The 24787-nt window shown below is 39.2% G+C and overlaps 1 protein-coding gene across 1 annotated transcript in view; it reads left to right on the forward strand.

The window, feature by feature from the left end:
- The first annotated feature begins 17750 nt into the window (after positions 1-17750).
- Positions 17751-24787, forward strand: part of SPHKAP (SPHK1 interactor, AKAP domain containing) — a 166741-nt gene continuing 159704 nt past the window's right edge. The window contains exon 1 of the mRNA XM_004385841.2: positions 17751-17833. Within this exon, the coding sequence (XP_004385898.2) occupies positions 17751-17833 (83 nt within the window). The remainder of the gene's footprint in view (positions 17834-24787) is intronic.

The following is a 24787-nucleotide window of genomic DNA, read 5'->3' on the forward strand; positions in this document are numbered from 1 at the left end:
TATGGAGCACAGTTCTACTCTAACACACATGGAGCCACCATGAGTTGGAATCTACTTGATGGCAACTGGTTTTACTGGTGGGTCTATGCATCAGCAAGCTGACTTTCATTTAGTCATTCCTATTCACCAGGTCTCTGCCTGGAATGCTAGCCCTTTCCTCTTCTCTTCACCTGGTTCATTCCTATTTATCCTTCAGATGCCAGATTCTCAGCAAAGCTTTCCTTGAACTCTCTTGACTAAGTCAAATCTCCTATAAGCATCCCTCCATTATGTTGTTGTTAGGGGTCATTGAGTGAGTTCCCACTCATAGTGACCTCATGTACAACAGAATGAAACACTGCCTGGTCCTGCACCATTTTCACAATTAGTGCTATGTTTGAGCCCATTATTGACAACCACTGTGTCAGTCCATCTACTTGAGGGTCTTCCTCTTTTTCGCTGACCCTCTACTTTACCAAGCATGACGTCTTTCTTCAGGAACCAGTCCCTCCTGATAACATGTCCGAAGTACATGAGATGAAGTCTCGCCATCCTTGCTTCCAAGGAGCTCTCTGGCTGTACTGCTTCCAAGACAGACTTGTTCGTTCTTCTGTCAGCCCAACACCATCATTCAAAGGCATCAATTCTTCTTCAGACTTCCTTATTCATTGTCCAGCTTTCACATGCATATGAGGCGATTGAAAAATACCATGACTTGAGTCAAGCGCACCTTAGTCTTCAAGGTGATATCTTTGCTTTTCAACACTTCAGAAAGGCCTTTTGCAGCAGATTTGCTCAGTGCAACATTTCGTTTGATTTCTTGACTGCTGCTTCCATGGGCGTTGACTGTGAATCTAAGTAAAATGAAATCCTTGACAACTTTAATCTTTTCTCCATTTATCATGATGTTGCATATTGGTCCAACTGTGAGGATTTATATGATTATTTGTTTAATGGCTGCCCTCCTCACATACTGTGAGCTTGTTGAGGGCCCGATTCATGTTTATCTTTGGTCACTATTTTATCTGCAGTTTCTAGTGTAATATGTGACAAAGTCAGCTCTGGAAAATATTTGTTAGATAAATAATTGAAGTATAATTGCCACATTTGGACCTGATTCACCTGTGAGGACAGAGGGTGTAGATGCTAGTATCTCATTTGAAAGGCCAGGAAATTCCATATAAGGAAAAAGAGCATTGAATCCAGGACCCTGAAAGTAAACATTTATTACCTCACAAGTATGCAAAGGTTGATAATATGTTGAAAGAATGCACTTGAAAGACATTCAGTTTCCAGTCAGAGTACCTTTGTTTGGCATATGAAAGATTACCCTTAACTAAATAAAAATAATTTTATTAAAATGTTTCTTTCAGAAGTTTCACTAGCTAAAGAACATTTGAATTTCAGACTCATCAACTTTTACAATCATGATCATGGAGAAGATGGACATGATTAATACAAAATCCCGCCTTCCCTGCTTCCAAGCCCACAGAATCCTTTGGTAGCATCAACTCTCAGATGGATTCAAACCACAAAACTAAGCTGAACCTTCCCCTCTATAATCTATATGTTGTCTTGCTTCTGTCTTTTCCAAAGTAATGGTTGTTTTTCTATTTGAAGATATTCTCTGGCAGCTGAGGGTAGGGAATGTCAGGTTCTCTCTGCTCCTTTTCCTAATGAACAAGAAGCTCATGGCACCAGCTCCTAGGACCAGGCCATATTCCCAGTAGCAGTCAACAAACAACAAATCAGTCTGCAGGGAGATTTTAGACACCCCTATATGGAAATTAGCTCCACAGACATGGTGGTGATAGCACAGAAGCAGAGCGTGTGGTTTCCTGGGATGCGAAATGAGGATGGAGAGGAAGGGAAGGGCTCGATGGTGGAAATCCCTGTAGTCCATGCTTAGGAACCTGGACTGTGTCTGAATTAGGACAAGCAGGGTAGGACAGCAGTAGAGCTAAACTCTGGGGTCCTATAGCATAGACTGGAATCTTGACCCCACCACTGTTCATTGGTAAATTACTTCATCCCTCAGCTTTGGTTTCTTCATCTATGACACTTGAGGGATTGAATTCTTACAGAGATAATAAGAATAGGGGATGTGATACAAGGCATACTTCGAGAACAAAATTAGAAAGATTTGGTAATTAATTAGATGCTGGGGATGAAGGAAGAAGGAATCCCAAATTGTTTTAGTTTGGATAATTGGGTTCATGATAATGCCAAAAGCTGAACTATGGAAGGCAAGTGTAAAAGCAGATTGGGCTGTAATAAGTTGAATTTGAGATGGACACAGAGCGTGTATATGGAGACTGTCTCCATCTGTGGGATATTCAAATCTGAAACTCAGAGGAGAGATCTGGAGGGAGAGAGTGAATCTACACCAAATGTATCAGAGGACTGAAACCTCTCAGGGTGAGATGGTCAAGTAAGGAGAGTTTTCCTTTTCTCACTCCCAATTCTATTCTTCTTGAATCTTGAATCTTTTGATGCTTTTATTATTTTTCTGGTGGGCCCATGTTCACACTATAGAATTAGCATAGAATTCAGTCTCTTGTACTTTGCACTTTGATATTCCCTGGGACAAACCTTAAACTTGTCTTGGGTTCTTCCCACTCCTGGCTATTTTAACCATCTCCAGACTGGAACTGAGTGTCGTTGGAATCTTGTCCCCATTTCAGCATAGTCACACAGACCATGCTGAAAAAAGACAAGTAAATTACATCCAGAATTATCTTCTATGTGCATATTTTATTTTCACATAGCCCTCTACGGCCCAGAAAAGATGGTGATAGGTGAAGAATGCAGCTAATGGACAGTTTGTTCAAGAAATAGCATGTCGTTCGAATGAATGATCAACATTGGACATAGGCACTGATTAAATTCACTAGATAATTGCTCAGTTCTCCCTTTTGCTTTGCTCTAGTGGTCATGGAAGAAATTAATTTGTATATGCTGTCCATTCTGCTACATAATCCTTGACCTTTTTTGCAAAAGTATCAGTCATAATTAGCTTCACTAAGCTTGACACGCCGTTGTGCCGCTGGCATTCCCACATTGGTCTGGTGCTTTCTGCAGCAGGTTAGTAACTATGGCTTAATAAAAAGAAACACTATTTAAAACATGGTTCATTGTTTTCTTGGTGACTTCACTTTCCTTTGAAGACCCATAATTATTCAACTTAGACAAAACAACTACTGCCCTTCTGTGACCATCTAAATAGTCTGTGAAAATACTTCAGCCTAGGTGTTTATTTCCAAGATGATCCAGTGAAGCCTTTCCTAGCAATTATAAAATAATCAGTGGTCTCTGTAGGCTTTTCCTGTCCTTAGATACATGTACTGCCCCCCCCTAGTTTTCCAGCTTCCACAAACAGTGATTTCTCTTTCTGTTGCTGTTGTTAGCTGCCTTTGAGTTGGCCTCTGACTCATGGCAACCCCATGCACAGTGGAACAAAATGCTGTCCAGCCCTGTGCCATCCCTGTGATCAGTTATGGATCAGACCATGTGATCCATAGAGTTTTCATTGGCTAATTTTTGGAAATAGATCTCCAGACCTTTATTCCTAGTCCATCCTAGTCTGGAAAGTCCACTGAAACTTGTTTGGCATCATAGCAATGCACAAACCTCCTCCTTTACCCCCATATTAATTGGCCATGGTGATAGAAGCATCTGCAATAGTGCAAATAGACTCAGAATTCCTCTGAAAGCAATTCCTATAAAAAACAAGTAGAAAAAGGAAACAACAGGTGTCCCATTGCTCCATTGATCCATTGCTCGTTATCTGACTGCTTCATTGTATTCTCATTAGTTGGGTCCTACTTTCTTTGAGGCTGTGAGTAGAGAACCCTGAAATATTCTGATATTCAATCAGTGTTTTAGATCATCTGGATGATTTTCTTTCCATGATATTCAATACACTGCTATTCAGGAGCATTTAATTTACTTTTGGTATTGTGTGTAGTGTTATGTTATGGAAAAATTCTAAGTCATGGAACTGGATCATATTCATGATCACATTCTATGACTCACTGTGTGATTTGGCAAAATTTTTAACTACCCTGAACTTCAGTATCAATGACTTGATTCTCATCATTTATGTGCAGAGAAAATTAGGCAGCCTATGTAAAAAATCTTACTTTATAAGAGTAATATTCAAATGTTTTTCCTTATGTCTTATATATTTTACTTTATATTACTTCTTGTCTCATTCCTTCAATAAAACATAAACTCCATGGAGGCAAAGATTTTTGTCTACTTTAGTCACGGCAGTATCTTGAGCACCTCAACAATACTAGGTGCTCAGTAACTGTTGAAAAAATAAATGGGTGGCTGTGTACACAGATTTCTACTTAGTTTTATGATTGCTTAGAAAGCATTGTTTTCTCTACTTGCTTTGCTCACAAGGTGGCTAATGGAACTGTTAACACACTTTTAGAAAGAAATCCCATTTTGATTGGGCATTTTAGGAGAAATCAAATGCTTGTGTGCTTCTAGAAGACCTTATGTTATAAAATGAGAAGCTCAGAAGTAAATCTGAATTAGTGACAGGAAGGTCTGGGATATATAACTGTATTTATTGAAAACCCTATGGAGCAGTTCTACTCTAGCACATAGGGTCGCCATGAGTCAGAATCGACTAGATGTCAATGATTTTGGTTTTGGTTTCATTTATTGTTGGTAACTCTTCCACTTGGAATTTGTGTTGGAAGCCATAAGCTTCATCTATGATGGGAAAGAACTGAGCAGTTCAAGCCGAGGAATACCAATATAAATAAAGCTTCCTCCTGACTCCGTTTCTAGTCCTATCAAAATTGGAATGTAGCTACATTTGAGACATTTATCTTGGATTCTTTGGGAAACTATAATGTAGATACTATGGTTGTATATATGAAAGACAGTAATCTTATCTAAAAGTAGGTCTTGGGGAAAAGAAGAGTCTTGTTATCTTTGGTTAGCTTACCTTATCTTAACTCCTTCACAAGGGAAGACATTGCTAACCATGATGATCTTCTGTGTAGGACACATTCAGTTCCCCATAGCCCGGAAATAGGATAATCAACTGGTTGACCTGCTGAGTCCCCTCCCTCAGCGACAATTATCAACTGCTCCTAAATTTTGAGATTTTGCTTTGCCCTCTTTGCCTATTGTACGTAGAAGCTCTATTGCCTGTTTGCCACTATAATTTGCAATAGATATTACATTTATAGAATTTCTCTTAGAAATATGTTGATAGGACTCTTTAACAGTTTAGAAATAAGAGAGTAACTGTTTAAAGACACTAAGCAGCCAGGAAGCCTCTTTACATAATTGCTCTTGCTGGATTTGTTCACTTTCCACTTGCGGTTCTAATGAGGCACCAGCGTACACTTGCTGTGCCAATGACTATGTTGTCCTAAAGTGATGAACCACTTTCATCTGCCCGGTTTCGGTAAAATTCCGTGATCTGCTTCCCCTGGAAAGGATGTGATTTCCAAGAACAAGTGAAAGTTTCTTGAACCCTGGTTACTTGGGAACTTACGGAGTTATAAAATCTGAAATGCATGTTTATATCATTTATTCAATAGTCTTTTTAGTGAACCTTTTGTTTCCATGATTAATATGTGGCATAATACTTGCTGTTGTTGTTGTTAGTTACAACCTGAGGTTCTCATTAATAGCTGCATTCAGGTTATAGCTATTTAATACTCCATGTTCTTTATGGTCATGAGCTTCCTTTAGAAAGTAATTCATTCTTACTCTAACAGTGTTGTTACAGAGATGGCCACCACTGAACGAGTGGAAAGGGAACTCAATGCTAACGTTCCAACAGAGGTGCTAGTGCCAGTTTAGAGTGCTGATTTCATCTTCTGAATGCAGAGAGATTGGGCAAAAGTAGCTCTAAGAACTAATAAGAAAACTATCTGTAAAACCTCAATAATTGAGATTCACTTGAATTAAAAAATACAGTTGAACACTTTGAGAATTACTAGTGATACCTGGAAAATGCACTCGTGATTAGGAACATAACTTCCATTTTTAAAATTAGTTTTTTCATGTTGGTTAAATGTTGTTGTTAGGTGCCATGAAGTTTGTTCCGACTTATAGCACCCCTTGTACAACAGAACGAAACGCTGCCTGGTCCTGCGCCATCCTCACAATCCTTGTCATGCTTGAGCCCATTGTTGCAGCCACTGGGTCAATCCATCTCATTGAGAGTCTTCCTCTTTTTCGCTGACCCTCCACTTTACCAAGCATGATGTCCTTCTCCAGGGACTGATCCCTCCTGATAACATGTCCAAAGTATGCAAGATGTAGTTTCACCATCCATGCTTCTAAGGAGCATTCTGGCTGTACTTCTTCCAAGAGAGATATGTTCGTTCTTTTGACAGTCCATGGTATATTCAGTATTCTTCGTGGTTAAATAATAACCTGAAAATGGGCAATTGGCTTTAAGATACAATTTCTTTATAAATCGTGCAAAGATATACTTTAGGAGTACTGGTGGCACAGTGATTAAGAGCTGGGCTTCTAACCGAAAGGTCAGCAGTTTGAATCCACCAGCCTCACCCACCAGCCTCTCCGAGGGAGAAAGATGTGGCAGACTGCTTCTGTAAAGATTTACAGTCTTGGAAACCCTAATTAACTCTGTCCAACAGGGTCACTGTGAGTCGAAATTGACTCAATGGCAATGGGTTTGGTTTGGGTACCCAATAAAAAGCTTTATCATTTCCTATCTAAAATTTTCCTTCAAATATAAAAACTTAGGGAAATACTGTAAAATCTCCTTAGCATTCTTTGCATTTGAGAATATGGTAAATGTCGATTTGACTCACATCCTTTGTTCATGAAGTGGAAAATGCAGGTATTTTTCTTCTTGCAGGCTCCATGTTTTTGCGCATTATAGCTTAGAACTCTCTATGGTGTCTGCATTTTGACTCTTTTTTTTCATTACTCACTATTCATTTTTTGTTAGTTGAGCAAACTCATGTAAGAAAAGAGAAAGTAGGCGTCTGATTCTTTCCTCCATTTTTGCATGGGGTATAGAGGACTCATAAAAACAGATCATTTTTTTAAGTTTCTTTGTTTGACTGAACTGGAGTGAAGAGTCACAGAAAATTGTTCATTCTACCTGTCTTTCTAATATAGTGCATGGTACTACTCAACTTCCATCAGAAGGAACAATGAATTGTGGGGAAGACAATTGAGATCTGGCAGGGAGCCAGCATACTTCCTGTCTGTATTCTATAATAAACGAGTCACTTACCTAAGCTTTTTCTGTAAATGTGATCTACAAACATGATCACCAAATGTTGTCGTATTGAATTTGCAACACAAAAATTTAAGATTTAATAAGATGGTCAATAAATTCACACATTGAGTTTTCTCTGCATTAGCATTCTGTTATATTGAATAGGAGTAAATTTCGTGTAAAGTCAGAGATGGATTACCCAATAACAAGGCACCTATAGGTTTACATGTGTTTACTTACTAATGTGTAGTGCACAATTTCACCACGTATTTGATGAAACCATGTGAAATTGTGCACTACGGATTTAAGTAAACACATGTAAACCCGCGTATATCTTGCTTACTGTAAGCCTGTACGTATCTTGCTTGCCAGTTAATTCACCCCATCCAAAATATGCCTGCTTTCAGGAATGAGGTCATGTGATATACATACAAAGATCATATTTTCCAAACTAAAACTCAGGACAAATGATTTGAAATCAAGCCCGTGTTGAAAAATGTAAGTTATGTGGTCATTTTAGCTATACCAGAAACTCCATTAAAAAAGAAGATGGTTTTATCTAACTTGTAAGAGGTGACATAAGATTAATTATTATTGCCATTGTTGTTATTGTTTTTTGCTGCAGCTAGCTGCTACAGTGTGAAATGGTTAATCTGAGTAAGTAGATATCTTTAGGCCAGATAATTCTCTACTTTCTTCTCCATCCCACTACTTCTAATTCTTTATAGAAAGCTTTTCAGGCAATAGACCAGTTCTTCCCAATTGGTCTTTACCTCTTCTCACAAAACATTATCAGAGCTCCATTATCCTGTTGATGTTAGTTGCCATCAAGGCGGCTCCACCTCATGGCGATTTTATGTGTAACAGAAAGAAATGTTGCACCATCTTCATGATCATTGGTATGCTTGATCCATTGTTGTGGATCCACTGTTGTGGCTGTTGTGTCAACCCATCTCATTGAAGGTTTCCCTCGATTTCCTTGGTCGTCTGCTCCACTAAACATGAAGTCCGTTTCTAGTGATTGGTCTTTCTTGATGATGTAGCCAAAGTAAGCGAGCTGAAGTCTTGCTTCTAAGGAATGTTATGGTTGTTGTCTTAGTCATCTAGAGCCGCTATAACAGAAATATCACAAGTGGATGGCTTTAACAAAGAGAAGTTTATTCTCCTACAGTTCAGTAGGCTATAAGTCCAAATTCAGGGCACCGGCTCCAAGGGAAAGCTTTCTCTCTCTGTCGGCTCTGGAAGAAGGTCCTTGTCATCAGTCTTCCCTTGGTCTGGGAGCATCTCAGCACAGGAACCTCAGGTCCAAAGGACATGTAATCCTCTTTAACGTAAAATTACAATCACAAAATGGAGGACAACCACGCAGGACTGGGAATCATGGCCTAGCAAAATTGATACACACATTTTTTGGAGGACATAATTCAATCCATGACTGTTGTGTTTCTTCTAAGACTGAGTTTTGCAATACATAGGGTTTTCATTGGCTAATTTTGGAAGTAGAATGCCAGGCCTTCTTAACTTGAAGCCCACCGGTGCTATCGTCCTCTCTCTTTCTCTTTCTCTGTCTGTCCCTCTGTCTCCTTCTCAACACTATCAGATCATTTTTAAAGGCTGTGAGTTTTAGTTCCAGTAACATAATAAAGTTATTCATCAATCCTCTTGCTGAAAATGACTAAAATTGCAATAAAATATTTTTAAACTTCCTGAAAGAATGGAAGAGTTGCTAAGACAATAGGAATTGTTAGCCAAATATCAGTAGACCACCAAAGATAAACAGAAAATCTTAAAAGCAGCCAGAAAAAAGGCATATTATCTTCAAAAAATAACAATTAGAAAGTTGACTTAACAAAAGTAACAATAGAATTCCAAAGACGATGAAATGATATCTTCATTTTGCCGAAGGAAAATAATTACCAGCTTGGAATTCTTTGTGCAGTGAAAATATCTTGGAAGAATAAATAAAGATATTTTCATGCAGACAAAAACTGGAAGAGTTACTCCTTGCTAAAGATAATTTAAAGGATATACTTTAGGCAAAAGGAAGACAATTCCAGATGGGAAGTTTTATATACAAAAAGAAACAGAGAGCAAAGAAAGTTTTAAATTTTTAGTAAATCTAAGCAAAAATTTACTGCATAAAACAATATTATAATGCCTTATGGGTTAAAAAAAGATTAAAATATAAAGCAATAATATAAATTGGAAGGGATTAGTTAGGGATTAAGTGCTTGATGACTAGCTAAAAAGATGGTGGTTTGAACCCTGAGATACCTCCGAAGATAGGCCTGGTGATCTGCTTCTGAAAGGTCACAGCCTTGAAAACCCTCCCTATGAAGCAGTTCTACTCTGCACAGGTGGGGTCACTATGAGTCGGAATCGACTCAACAGCAGCTAACACCTTAAAGGGTTCTAAATCCTCGTATTAACCAAGAGGAGGTTGGAGATTTTGATTAAATTTTAGAATGTGATAAGCTGAATATACCAAAAAACGAAAACAAAAACTTGTTGCCATCAAATCAATTCCAACTAAGACAGAGTAGAACTGCCCTATAGGGTTTCCAAGAATGTAATCTTTATGGAAGCAGACTGCCATATCTTCCTCCTGCAGAGCGGCTCGTGCATTTGAACTACTAACCTTTCAATTAGCAGCCGAGCATTTAACCACTGCACCACAGAGCTCCATAAGTTGAATATACATATTGTATTTTCTAGGATAACAATGAAAATAATAAGAAATAAGGATATAACTCGTAGAAAAAAATAAAATAAATTGATAAAAATTTAATCAAAATGAGGCACTCAAATAAAAAGAAATACGGACAAGTTGGGAAAAAATCACAGCACGTATTAAATGGTATATATAGACCCAAATATATTAGCGAGTACATTAAAATTATATGGGCTAAATGTGTCAAACAAAATGCAAAGATTATCAATTGGATTTAAAAAAATCAAAGAAAGCAAGACATATCTAAAGCATAAAACATTAAAAAAGGTAGCAAGTGGTATAATATGCAGTTGCTAACTGAAAGAAAACTGAGGTAGTTTATCATTATCAGCCAAAAGGAAATTTAAAACAAAAATTCATTGCTCAGAGTAACATATGTCACTACAGGATGAAATAAGGTAGAATCACCAGCAAGATACACCATTTTAAATTTGCACTCACCTAATAACATAGCCTCAAAATAAATAGCAAAAATGGACAGAACTGCAAGAAAAAATTATCCACAAAGTCCGTAAAAACTTAGAAGACGGTTACTCAGTTTGTGCCTTGTGCTGTACCCATCCTCCACACCAGCTAACTCCTGCTTTGATTTTCTGATATTTTGCTACCTTAGTGCTTCTCGGGTATGTTCATTTACACACATTCTAATGATGCTTCTGTCAGTCAGTGGGAATACAAAGAAAACTTCATTCTTGTTGACTTTTGTTTAGGTAGATAGTTAAATGTTGCTGTTGTTCTTAGGTGCTGTCGAGTCGGTTCCTACTCCTAGCGACCCTGTGTACCACAGAACAAAACACTGCCTGCCTGGTCCTGCACCATCCTCACAGTCGTTGCTATGCTTGAGCCCACCGTTGCGGCCGCTCTGTCAGTCCATCTCATTGAGGGTCTTCCTCTTTTTCACTGACCCTCTACTTTACCAAGCATGATGTCTTATTCGAGGGACTGATCCCTCCTGATAACATGTCCAAAGCACATGAGAAAAAGTCTTGCCATCCTTGCTTCTAAGGAGCATTCTGACTGTACTTCTTCCAAGACAGATTTGTTCGTTCTAGCAGTCCATGGGATATTCAATATTCTTTGCCAACACCATAATTCAAAGGTGTCAATTCTTCTTCGGTCTTCCTAATTTATTGTTCAGTTTTCACATACGTATGAGGCAACTGAAAATACCATGGCTTGGGTCAGGTGCACCTTAGTCCTCAAAGTGACATCTTTGCTTTTTAACACTTTGAAGAGGTCTTTTGCAGCAGATTTGTGCAATGCAATACGCCATTTGATTTTTTTGACTGCTGCTTCCATGGATGTTGATTGTGGATCCAAGTAAAATGAAATCCTTCACAACATCAAGATTTGCTTTATTTAATATGATGCAGCTTATTGGTCCAGTTGTGAGGATTTTTGTTTTCTTTATGTTGAGGTGTAATCCATACTGAAGGCTGTGGTCTTTGATCTTCGTCAGTTAAGTGCTTCAAGTCCTCTTCACTTTCAGCAAGCAAGGTTGTGTCATCTGTATACTGAAGACTGTTAACGAGTCTTCCTCCAATCCTGATGCCCCGTTCTTGTTCATATAGTCCAGCTTCTTGGATTATTTGCTCAGCAGACAGATTGAGCAAGTATGGTGAAAGGATACAACCCTGATGCACATCTTTCCTGACTTTAAATCACGCAGTATCCCCTTGTTCTGTTCGAACAACTGCCTCTTGGTCTATGTACAGGTTCCTTGTGATCACAATTAAGAGTTCTGGAATTCCTGTTCTCAACAATGTTATTCATAATTGGTTATGATTCACACAGTCAAATGCTTTTGCATAGGCAATGAAACACACATGAACATTTTTCTGGTATTCTCTGCTTTCAGCCAGGATCCATCTGACATCAGCGATGATATCCCTTGTTCCATGTTCTCTTCTGAATCTGACTTGAATTTCTGGCAGTTCCCTGTCGATGCACTGCTGCAACCGTTTTTGAATTATCTTCAGCAAAATTTTACTTGTGTGTGATATTAATGATATTGTTCAATAATTTCCACACTCTGTTGGTTCACCTTTCTTTGGAATGGACACAAATATGGATCTCTTCCAGTCAGCTGGCCAGGTAGCTGTCTTCCAAATTTCTTGGCATAGACGAATGAGCACTTCCAGCATTACATTTGTTTGTTAAATCATCTCAATTGGTATTCCATCAATTCCTAAAGCCTTGGTTTTCACCAATGCCTTTGGTGCAGCTTGGACTTCTTCCTTCAGTACCATCGGTTCTTGATCATAGACCATAGCTAGATAGACAAATGTTAGTTTTAAAAATAGTTATATTGACTTTATAGCCTTTAGATTTGAAGTAATGTGTTATTGACTTGCTTTGAAAAAAGGACTTCAGAGTAGCTTGTTGTTAGTTACTGCCAGGTCGATTCTGACTCCTGGCAACCTCACGTGTGCAGAATAGAACTGTTCTGGAGGGTTTTCAAGGATTTGACCTTTTGGAAACAGATTACCAGGCCCATCTTCTGAGATGCCTGTGGGTAGGTTTCAACCAACCACCTTTTGGCTAGTAGTTGAGTGCTTGACTGTTAGTGCCACCCAAGGACTCCCTAGAGAGTGGCTTACAGGTAAGCATTATATAGAAACTTTAATTGCAATGTGTTCAAAGAAGCTGGAACAATGTCCCTAAAACCAGTTGCTCCATCATTCTCTCCATTCAGATACTAAGTTAAGAAGCACAAAGTGTGGTCCTCAGCTACAGATATCCATAAACCAGATTGGAAGGCCCAGAAACTCTTATCAACAAAATATAAGTTATCTTTTGATGTATCAGAGATGAGAAGTTCAGTCACAGCTACAAAACCAGCATATCACCCAAAGCAGATCTCTTTGAAAATATGCAAGCAACCTTTTGAACCCTTTTGTGACGTTATTTTTATTTATTTTTCAATTGTTACAACCTTACCATCTAGAGACTTTTGTTCTTTTTAAAGAAGGCCTTCTTTGAGTCTGTACAATGTTACTAAAACTTCTGTTTCTTTTTCTCCCCCACCCTTCTCCTCTCCTGCTTTCTCTCCAAATCTGCTGGTGTTTGTAACTCCTTTAATGTGGGTGTGGTCCTCTCCATCAGCCATGTGGGTAGTTGAACCAAACTCACCTACCTGCCTCTCTGCCGCCTTGCCCACCAGGAGACACTCCCAGGAATCCAGGTTGGTTGTGGGGTGTGGGGTCCAGGGGATTATAAAGTCAAGCCTTAATCAGAGCCTCTTCATTTATTTCATTATCCCACGAGCTCTCTGGGGTCCCAGCCCCAGGAGTTGACCTTGACTTCCTGGCCCCTGGTTCTCAGTGCCACTTCTGCTGAACTGCAGTCCATGCGGCGGGCCTCATGTCTTCTCACCATTAACATGTACCCCTTGGTGGTGCAGTGATCAAGAGCTCAGTGGCTAACCAAAAAGTTGGCCTGTTCGAATCCACCGGTCGCTCCTTGGAAACCCTATGGGGCATTTCTACTCTGTCCTATAGGGTTGCTATGAGTCAGAATCGACTTAATGGCAACGGGTTTGGTTTCGGTTTATGCCCATCCCTTCAGGGTCCTACTACCCGCTTTTAGCTTGAATGATTCTAAGGCATTAGTAGTGATTTCAGCTTCAAGATTAGGCTGGTGGCAGAAATGTTTATTTAGGCATAGTGTTCCTCATCTCTCAAATCACAAAGGAGAATGGTGGTCTAGCCCACCTTCAGGGACTCGTAGGCCCGGCCCTGCCTTCGATGATGCTCGTCAGTGACTTGAGCACCTCCTTCTCTCAACTGCAACAGCTATCCCACCAGGGCAGCCAGAGACGCTGCCTCAGGCTAACCCCCACCCCTTGTCTGCACTGCTCCTCTCTGGGCACCAGCGTCGCAGTAAAATGGGAGCATCCTAAAGAAAAACGATTCTTACAAAAGTTAAGGGTGATGGTTGAATAATATGATGAACAGAAGTTAATGTCACTGAGCTGTACATGTGACGAATGTGGAAATGGCAATGTTTTTTATATATATGCTTACCACAATACAAATAAATAAATAATTTTTAAGAGGTTAACATCTGACAAAAGCAAGTTGTACTGCGTGAGGAAAGAATGGCATCCAGGCATCCAGGACAGAGGACAGACTCCAGTCAGGTTAATCTAGGCTTGGGTCACAAATTAAGCTACTTAATTAGTGTGTACCCGTGAGGGCATTCCAAACCTCTCAGCCTCAGTTGTCTTATTAATGTGGTCGCTGTTAGTTGCCACTGAGTCAATTCTGACTCACGGCGACCCTGTGTGTGTAGAGTAGAACTGCTCCATAGGATTTTCAAGGCTGTGACCTTTGGAAAGCAGATCACCAGGCCTGTCTGCCAAGGTGCCTCTGGGTGTGTTCAAACCACCAACCTTTCAATTAGTAGCTGAGTGCTTAACTGTGCCACCAGGACTTCCTTTTCTTCTGACTATAATAGGCTAACATCATACCTACCCTACTGTGATACTGTAAGACTTCGTAGTGATAAATGTAAAGGGACTTTCACAGTGACTAAGATAGAGTAAGTGTTTAATACACTGTACCAATTACTATTAACTGAGATTATTTACCTTCAGTGACTACAACATGGAAGCTTGTAAATAGTATTGGTTCATTTAACAGATGAGAAAACTGAGGCTTGGGGAAATTAAGTAACTTTCCCAAGGTCAAACTAGTGAAACTCACAGAACTTGACCTAATTCAAGTCTTCTGACTTCCAGCACACGGTAATATTTTTATTATACCATATGCATGGAAGTTTTACAAAAAATATGACATATTAACTACTAGTCTTCTCATGGGGGCATACTTGTTGAATATATAGACGTTCAACATTGCTTCATTCATTCTACTGGTTTCAAATAATGCAATTATCATTTACATGAGTTTTGTCTGGAAGAAAAACCAAAACCATATGGACATTCCACTCATGGTTTATGAGGATCGTTTCTGTCTGTCTGAGACTGTCGCTAACACTTGTTTCTCTGAACTGCAGACTCACAGAGAAAAGCATAGAGTTAGAATTAAAAGGTCATCTTTGTGATTATCTGACCGAATTATACAAAAATCACTAAGACTTCTAGAGTGGTGCAGTTCATGGACCTTTCCCACATTTACTAAGCACTGGTTAAGTGGCTGACGTTGTGCTAGGTATCTATGGGGTTCAATCATGAATCAGATATTCTTTTTCACCTCAAGAATGAAAAAACAAATTTGGAAGGAAAACCTGGCTATGTTTAATTCCACCTCAGCTACATTGCAAAACCCCTCTTCTTTCGATATGCAATACAGACATGCCTTAAAATGGAGGTTGGCAAATACTACCATTGAGAGATAAAGATACTTTTACTGAATTGTGATTTCTACAGACAGTGTCTCCAAGACCAAAAAAAAAAAAAAAAAAGTCCAATTCTTTGTTACTTGTGTATGTAGCTTGCTAGATAACCTATGAAACCCTCGGCAGCAGAAAAGCCCTGCTCTAAACCCTAATACAATCACATTTTAAAGTGCTTTTCTTCAAATGCAATGAAAATTAAAATAATAAATAAAGCTAAGAGCAAAAATAACTCACGACATGGTTATACAATTCTAAAACTCCAGAAGAAGAAAATCTGGGGCAAGAAAATACATCTGGGAAATGTGTTATCCAGGACTCCCCAAATCAGCTCCTTGCAGGGCAATACTTGGAATGAAAACAAGAGAGCGGCAGACTCAGACAGACGCTGAATCTAAAGGGCCCCAAATTCATCAGACACTGCCTGGTGTAGCCTGGTTTACCAATTATTAAAGAGAAGACAAAAATCCAGACTCTTTTTTTTTTTGGCTTCATTTACCCAGATTTCCAGTGTTGACAACTAATTAAAAATATTTTAATGTTGGCCAGGCCAGTTTATGGGTCCCAGTTTGTGAGTTCCATTTATATTCTCATTGCCAAAAGCCCTTGATGTAAAACTACCTCTATAGTAAGTTTACTCTCTTTTTATTTATGATATGTTGACATTTGCATCTATACCTTTTAAAGTGATAAAATGTATTCATGACAAGGGAATGAAGTTAGTTGAACTACGAGAGAATACAGTTGTAAAAATAGGAACTCCAGGTACCTTTAGAGGGGCCATTGATTAAATTCCGATATGCCTGCCAGAATGTTTGGTGGCAGGAATCAATGGGCAAGGCTAAATCTCCCCACCCTTTTTAACGATTAGTCTTCAACCCCATTCCAACTTACTGAGTGTTGTTGACTCTTCTTGGAAAGCTTCCTATGGGCTTTGGATATTTAGAAATTACTCTAACGTACCTACAAAGAGCTCAATAGAATTCTTGAGTCTATTAAGGCAGTTTAAGAAAAATAAATTCATTAGCATCGGCCTCCCTTACCCATCAAAAGATACTTCTTTGAAGAAGACCTTGATTTATGATGGGATGATGGTGAAGTTTTAAACTGTGCCGGAAACTCCATCCAGTTGCCTTCAAGAGCTTCTGCTTCACTGATCTCAGTAAAGTCTCACTATCCAATATTGGGTGAAGCACTCAATAAGATTGTCCAAGTTTAATTTTATTCCCAGTTGTCCACATAGACCACTATGAAATCCTTCAACAGCCTCATTCCCCAGAGATACTATGGAAGCAAGATACTCATAGACAGCTATCTGTGATAAAGGAGTCCTCTCAAGCAGTATTAATGCTTTTGCCATGGGAACTTGCCCTTGGTTTAAGGCAAGATTTGTGGCTTTGTTGGTTTTGCCATTTCCACCAGTCACATCAGTCTACTTTCGCTGTGGCAACTGAATTATGCGTTACCTTTGTTGGGGCCGGGAGCCCTGGTTGCGTAGAGGTTAGGAGCTACAGTGAGCTACAGCTGCTAACCAAAAGGTCAGTTCGAACCCACCAGCAGCTCCTTGGAAACCCTATGGAGCAGTTCTACTCTGTCCTATAAGGTCGCTATGAGTTGGAATCGACTCAACAGCAATGGGTTTGGTTTTTTTGGTGGGACCTACGAGAACTCATCACGAAAGCAGTAACCTGTTGGTTAAGATTATAAATTTTATTTGATTTGAAAGGATAAAGTTATTTAACATTCAGGAAAATTCCTTAGAACTGTAATTGTACTAGACTTTTGCATTTCCAAATGTGTCTGTAAGCACTAGATTTCCAATACAAAGATCTTGATATCACACCTTTAAAAATAAAGACCATTTTTCTGATCCCAAAATAATACATGCTCAATGTAGAAAATTGAGAAAATATAGACACGAAGTAGAAATTAATATCACAAATAATCCCATTACTCAGAGGTAATTGCTGTTGACATTTTTATATATTATTTGTGCATTGTAAATTATGTATGTATTTATGTTTTGATTAATTCATTGATTCAGCAAACATTTACTCAGCTCCTACTATATGCCAAGCATTATTCTTGGATACATCATGAAAAAGCCAACAAAGATTCCTGCATTCATGGAGCTTATAACTAGGGGTGGAGGTGGGTGTTAGTCATTGACGCATAGTAAATAACAAACTCAGTAAACAAATACAATCTTAGCAGGTTATACTGGATCCCTGGTGGCACAGTGGTTAAGCATTCAGCTGCTAACCAAAAGGTCGGCAGTTCAAATCCAACAGCAGCTACTTGGAAACTCTATGGGGAAGTTCTACCGTGTCCTATAGGGTTGCTATGAGTCGGAATTGACTCGAAGGCAATGGGTAACAGGGTATGTTACAGTATCTTGGAAAATGATACTGAGAGCAGGTTCGAGAGATTGGGAGGCAGGGGTAGGGAGGCATGGATAGCATGGTAAATAGCACAGCCAGGGGAGACTTCAGTGAGAAGAGAGCATCTGAAGGAGACCTGAAGGAGGTGATGAAGTGAGGTGTGCAGCTCTTCCATAAGAGGATCCTACGCAGAGGGAACAGGTGAAGACCCTAAGGCAGCGTGTACCTGGCCAGTCAAGGAATAGCAAGGAGGCCAGTGTGGACGGAGTAGAGTGAGAGAAGGCGAGTGCAGAAGAGACAAGATCAGAGATGTAGCAGGAGTCCAAGCACGTAGGGCCCTGTAGTACCTCGACTGAAAGATTTTATGCACAGAAATGACCTGATCAATCTTATATGTTCAAAGGATGCCACCTTTGTCAGTGGTAATGGAGTTTGGCAATGTGTATCTGACTGAGTTCATTTAACATTGGAACCTTTCCTCACGTCCTGTTTTTGGAGACGCGAAGCATCTTAGTGTCTGCACACCAGTTCCATCAATGCACCTATTGGTGAATATATTGTTTAATTCCAAGTTGTTTCCTTATTTTTAACAATATTGAATTGAACATCTGGATACATAAGTCTCTCCTCTAGAAGAGATACCTGTCAAGACATTGCTGGGTAACAGGTATGAATGAGTCTTGAAAAGTATGGCCAGATTGCTTTTCAGAAAAGCCATAAAATCTATACTCCTAGAAGCAACATGTAAAATATTACATACGATTTTGATCAAAAAAACAACCATCTATCAGTTTTCCTAAGTTAAAAGATGTACAAAATTCACTCATTCACTGATGCATTCAACAAAATTTATTAAAATCTACACTCTGCACAAAAATCACTAGACAAATTAGAATGACTCATACCCACATTCTTCACACGCACCTACACTTCTTTTGTTTCCTCTGTTACCTTCACATCATCCTACCATTTTCATAGAACTGCCAAAACCTGTAAATGTAAATGGCCAACATTCCTGATTGAGGTCAGGCCCCCATCTCTTTCTTCCCTCCAGTAACATTTCCTGAATTCAGCACCAAGATGTGGGCTTATGGTAACTGAAGCAGAGATTCCGTGGAACTCACTATCACTTGGCAGAAAGGGTTTGCCCAGCAAATTGAGACAGCGAACAGAAACAAGAGTAAACATATAAAAACTACCTTAGACCAGTCTCATGTATTTATTAAAGTAGCCTTATTAAATTTTTGTCAATTAAAGTAGCATCTTAGCAATTCCACTACTTTCCTTTAGAAATACTTTTTAATTCAGATTTTCACTAATATCAGACTGTTTTTTGTAAGCTTTGGGGCTTTGCTTCAATTATCTGGATATTTTCCTGCATTAATAAATAAAAGATGTTGTGCCTGAACAGGCCACATTTTTGTACAGTTTTAGACTAACTATGGCTGTCTTGAGGTTTAAAAAAAGTCTTTGTTGTTCTTCATTTACAACCTCATGATGATCAGGGGCAGATTATCCAACAAGCAAGGCAAGCATGGGCTTACTTGTGCTTACTTACTAATCTGTAGTGAACAATTTCACATTTTTTCATCACATCAAAGATTCTGCTTTGAGGCATGGCTGGCCTCTGTCTCTCTCCCAACCCCACAGTGCTTTCCTACAGAATCAAAGCCTCTTTTCACATTTACAATCCCTGACAAGGGCAAATGACTCAGTAAGCACAGGTAAGCACAGTTTACCTGTGCTTACTTATTAATCGGTAGTGAACATTTTCACACGGGTTCACTTTAATGTGGTGTGGTGAAACCTATATGAAATTGTTCACTACCGATCAGTGAGTAAACACAAGTAAGCCCGTGCTTACCTTGCCTATTGGATAATTTACCCCTGATGATGATAGTCAAAAGAGTCAGCGTAAGTACGGGGATCTTTCTTGTGTGTACTTTGGAAACCCAGGACTGAGAACCAAAAGGATAAATGTCGCACTAATAAATATTTGTATTTGTTGAAAATGGCTGTATATCATATATTTAATTTAATCTCAGAAAAATTCACAATGAAACCATTAAGAGTAAATAAATTTACAAAGCTTAATGTGATTTCATTTCTTCATGTAACATTGAGTGCCTACGCTGTGCCAAGAACTATGTGACTGTTTTACATAAAGTATCCCATTTAACTATCACAACAGTCCCATCACAAAGCTTCATCAGCATCTGCATTTTACAGATGAGAAAATGAAGGTTTAGAGAGGCTTGAATAACTTGTCCAATTTCATTCAACCATAAGGTGTGGAGCCAAAACTTGAGCCTAGATTTCTCAAATGCCAAGGCACTGGGAGTTGGCTACATTTGAACTCATTTGGATGTCATGGTCCTGAAGCAAAGAGTTATAAGAGACATCAGCAGTCACAGTGGAATATAACACATGTCATGGATTGAATTATGTCCCCCCAAAAATGTGTGCTTCAATTTGGCTAGGCCATGATTCCTAGTATTGTGTGGTTGTCCTCCATTTTGTGGTTGTAATTTTGTGTTAAAGAGGATTAGGGTGGGATTGTAACACGCTTACTAAGGTCACATCCCTGATCCAGTGTAAAAGGAGTTTCCTTGGCATGTGGCCTGCACCACCTTTTATCTTACAAGAGGTAAAAGGGAAGCAAGCAGAGAGTTGGGGACCTCATACCACCAAGAAATCAGTGCTGGGAGCAGAGCGCGTCCTTTGGTCCTGAGGTTCCTGCGCAGAGAAGCTCCTAGTCCAGGGGAAGATTGACCACAAGGACCTTCCTCCAGAGCTGACAGAGAAAGCCTTCCTCTGGAGATGATGCCTAAAATTTGGACTTCTAGCCTACTAGCCTGTGAGAAAATAAATTTCTCTTTGTTATAGCAGCACTAGATGAATAAGACAACACGGTATATAGTGTGATGAACAGCAGGTCAACTCTCAAGTCTGTTATTTATCAGCTCTATAACCTTGAGTTATATGCTAAGCCTCCCTAATCCTCAATATCCTCATCTATAATATGGAAATAACTACGTACACCATTTAGTAGAGTGCTAAGCACCTGCTATATATTCAGTGGTTGCCATTTTTGTTAGCAGTAATACAGAGAAGATTGCATAACAGACTTACGTGGGGCTGCTCTTTCCCTTGCTCAGCATGAGGTGGGGCAGGCCTCCCTGGGGGTAGAAGAAATAGTTGAGAGTTGGGATGGTTACTGTAACATACATCCTGTATTTATCTGAACTAAAGTCTCTATGCAGGGACATACATAATGTGTTCTGATCATCCAAACAACTATACACCTAATTTTTTTTTTTAAAGTAAATAATGTACTCCAGGGATAAATCTTTCTGTAGTAAGTATCCAGTGGTATTCACGTACAAATGCATATTCATGCCAAATTAACTTAGCAACAATGATGTACACTCTCTGCCTTACATTAAAATAATGTCTTGCACGCAGCCCTTACAGGGCATGTATTTGCTAAAACTTCTCCACAGTCCTTCGTAACAAAAGGAAAACCAAAGGCTAACTAAGCCATCACACTCTCTTGCTTGATCCCTTTTTTGAACAAGGGGTTATATTTTCGAAATCACTTTTTGGCTCTTGGTGAAGCCTGAGACTGTGAAACATCTTTTTAATGTGCAAAGCTAATGAACCCCTGATCGCTGAGACTATTACCTGCTTTTACCACCTTACTGAGAGATAATGTATGAATTTGCAAAGCACAGCATCTGCCATACAGACGATCGTTCAATAAATATTATTTTATATTATGTATATTACCACCAATAACACTCCATTTACAGTACAGCCCTTTCCTTATATTAAGAAGCGTACTATTCAATTGCCTTTTATATTGCAATTCAGTTATTTTTGCATGGCATCTATTTATGATGAGGTTTCATGTTTCAGTAGACATAGCTGATAGATTTCAGAGCTGCCTCGAAGAAAAAGTCTGACTTGAACACTGCTCAATATAATTTTTTCAGAATAAACTATTTCAGCACAGCTAGTACTGGAAATAGGCAATTTGCCAACCATTGGTGTTTACAAATTATATCCCAAATTAAGTAACAATGCTATAATCATATCTTCTATTCTTTGGGAGTTTTTTTTTGGTTTTGTTTTTAGATAATTGAGATTGAATTAGAGAGTAGCTAATTTGATGCCATTCTTTCTGCTAAGAATGAGTCATTTATGCATAATAGTGAATGACCTATTTACATTCTCTGTATTGTCATTTAACACTATCTCATAACAGTCTGCCAACAGTTCCCACACTTAGGTCTGCAACAGCATTTTCATAGATCTTAGGGAAAAAATGATAGTGAAATTTTGCCATGTATCTTTTCTTAAAAATGAGTAGCCTTCATTCTTATATATCATAATTGTTGTTACATTGTTACAATACCTTGTCTTTTAAGAACGAAGGTGAGAGCCGAGGTAGTGAGGCTTTTTTGTTGTGTTTTCTTTTTTTAATATCTTTATATTGGAAAATAAAAGGTTGGCCACTTTAGAATGTTATTGATGTTGCTCTTGTTATTGTTTTCATACTGGCCCAGGAAATCTGCAAGTCCAGAATTCTCCACTCTATAGTTACTGGACAGCCTTTAAACATTAAAACAGAAGGATAGTTTTTAATTTTTTTTTTTAATGTTTGCATAGTTGTTTCTTGTCTTACATTTACTCAAATCCTATGGAATTAACGAGGACTTTACAGGGCTTTCAGAGCGCTGCTGGCACAGTGGTTAAGAGCTCCACTGTTAACCAGAAAGGTCAACAGTTCAAATCCACCAGCTGCTCCTTGGAAACTCTATAGGGCAGTTCTGCTCTGTCCTGCAGGGTTGTTATGAGTCGGAATCAACTCGACCATAACGGGTTCAACGAGTTGCAGCTCTTTCAGCCCATGAAGGGCTGGGGATGTATTCGGTGGATGGCATGATAGGAAAATCATGGTCTGATGTCTGCAACCTACAAAAGGAAAGTATTAATATGAATGGAAAAAAACAAAAGAAAACAAAACTATGGAAACTCCCTACCTAGGAGAAGAAACCAGAGAGGAGAGCGCACAGATTGGTCAGAAGATGAAGGAGGCAGAAGCTAACACTCCACAGAATTGTAACTACAACTGTGAGAGGTTAAGAGGAGCTCTGGTGGTACAGTGTAAGTGCTGGGCTGCGAACGGAAAGGTCGGCGGTTCAAACCCGCCAGCCGCTCTGCAGAAGAAAGATGTGGCAGTAAAGATTTTCAGTCTTAGAAATCCTATGGGGCAGCTCTACTCTGCCCTATAGGGTGGCTATGAGTTGAAACCGACTCGACAGCAATGAGTTTATGACAAGTTAATCCCTTTGGATGAGGGTAAACTTAGGACATTTCCTTGAGCAAACACTTCTTCTGAGCCACGTGAAGTCATATTTTTAAAATCTTTTAAATTCTTGCTTGTGGTGTATTATTAAGTTGATTTTAATGAGAGCATCTCAATTCCTTGCTTGATACCTCTTCTGATAGAGCTGAATTTTTTTTTTCCCCCAGTGTTGAGATTAAAGGATTTAGTATAAAGCTCAAGAGTAGATATCCTTAATAGGATTGGGGCAATCAAAGTGTAATTATTGCATTTTAGGGAAGGCTTTCTTTAAGTAGGAAGAAAAGCAAATCTTATCTTTTAGAATCTGTTCAGATTGTTAACTTGACACTGTGTTTACTTGACATTTTCGCAACAATAGCAGCAGAATCTCTTTTCCCTAGAACTATCCTGGGAAATTCTTTAAATTATCTTCTCAGATGTGGCTTATCCCACCATCTGTTACCACTGCGGCACGTTTAACATTGAATTCAAATACTTGTTGGTGCCTGATCTTTTAGGTCAACCAGGAAGCCCAGAACCAGAAGAACAGTTTTGAAAAATATTTGCTGAGCATCTACCGCTACCTCGTACTGTCTTAGGTTCTAAAACGTCCCTGACCGTCCAGAACCTATAGTCTAAAGGAGGAGACAGACCAATATTACACAATTACATGCCATATGGATGAGTGTTTTAACAGATGGACATGGTTGGGGACGCTATTGGGATACGCAAGAAAAGCGTCCATCATACTTCTTAAACTGGGATTGGCGTAAAAGAAAGGAGAAAACACACAGTCTGTGTGTGTGTGTGTGTGTGTGTGTGTGTGTGTGTGTGTTGAAAGCAGTGGGGAAACGAGCAGTGGCCTGTTATGGATTAAATTGTGATTTATAAATGGTGACTCAATAATAGGGTAGAAATCAACCAGGACGTAGGAGGTGACTGAGAAGAGTGTTCCTAGAAAAATTAACATCATGTACAAAGTCCCAAGAGCAAGTGTGAATGCATATTCAATTCAATATGTGTTAGAAGAGTATTTCTTGAACTTTAACTGGCATATTGATCACCTGGGTTTATTGTTAAAATACAAATTCTGATTGAGCAGCTTTAGAGAGAAATCTTAGATTCTGGGTATCTGGCGATCTACTTCTGAAAATCAGCCAATGAAAACCCTATAGGTCACAATGGTCTGACCCGTAACCGATCACGGGGGTGGCACAGGCCTGGGTAGTGTTTCATTCTGTTGGGCAGGGGGTTGCCAGAGTCAGGGGGCAATTCAATGGCAGCTGACAACAACAACAACAAGCTCCCTGGTGATACCGATACTGCTCATCTGTGGCCAAACTTTGAGTAGCAAAGTGTTGGATGACTTAAAAGCTTTATGATTATCACTCCTTTTTCCAACTATTTAAATTCAACCACAGGGAATTCTTCTAAGTATTCCAAAACCAAACCTATTGCTGTAGAGTCGATTCTGATTCATAGAGACCCTGTAGGACACAGTAGAACTGGGCCCATAGGGCTTCCAAGGAGCAGCTGGTGGATTCAAACTGCCAACATTTTGGTTAGCTCTTAACCTCTGCACCATTAGCTATTTGAAATTTCCTATAGTGTGATATCCAATTAGTCATACCGAAATTCTTCATCATTTCCCATCGACCCCATTTTCCTTATTTCTTCACAATGAATTTATGATTCTAGGCTCTTCCTTGGAGCCCTGGTGGCACAGTGGTTAAGAGTTCAGTTGCTAATCAAAAGGT

The sequence above is a fragment of the Trichechus manatus genome, unplaced genomic scaffold (assembly GCF_000243295.1).
Source record: "Trichechus manatus latirostris isolate Lorelei unplaced genomic scaffold, TriManLat1.0 scaffold00147, whole genome shotgun sequence".
NCBI lineage: Eukaryota > Metazoa > Chordata > Mammalia > Sirenia > Trichechidae > Trichechus > Trichechus manatus.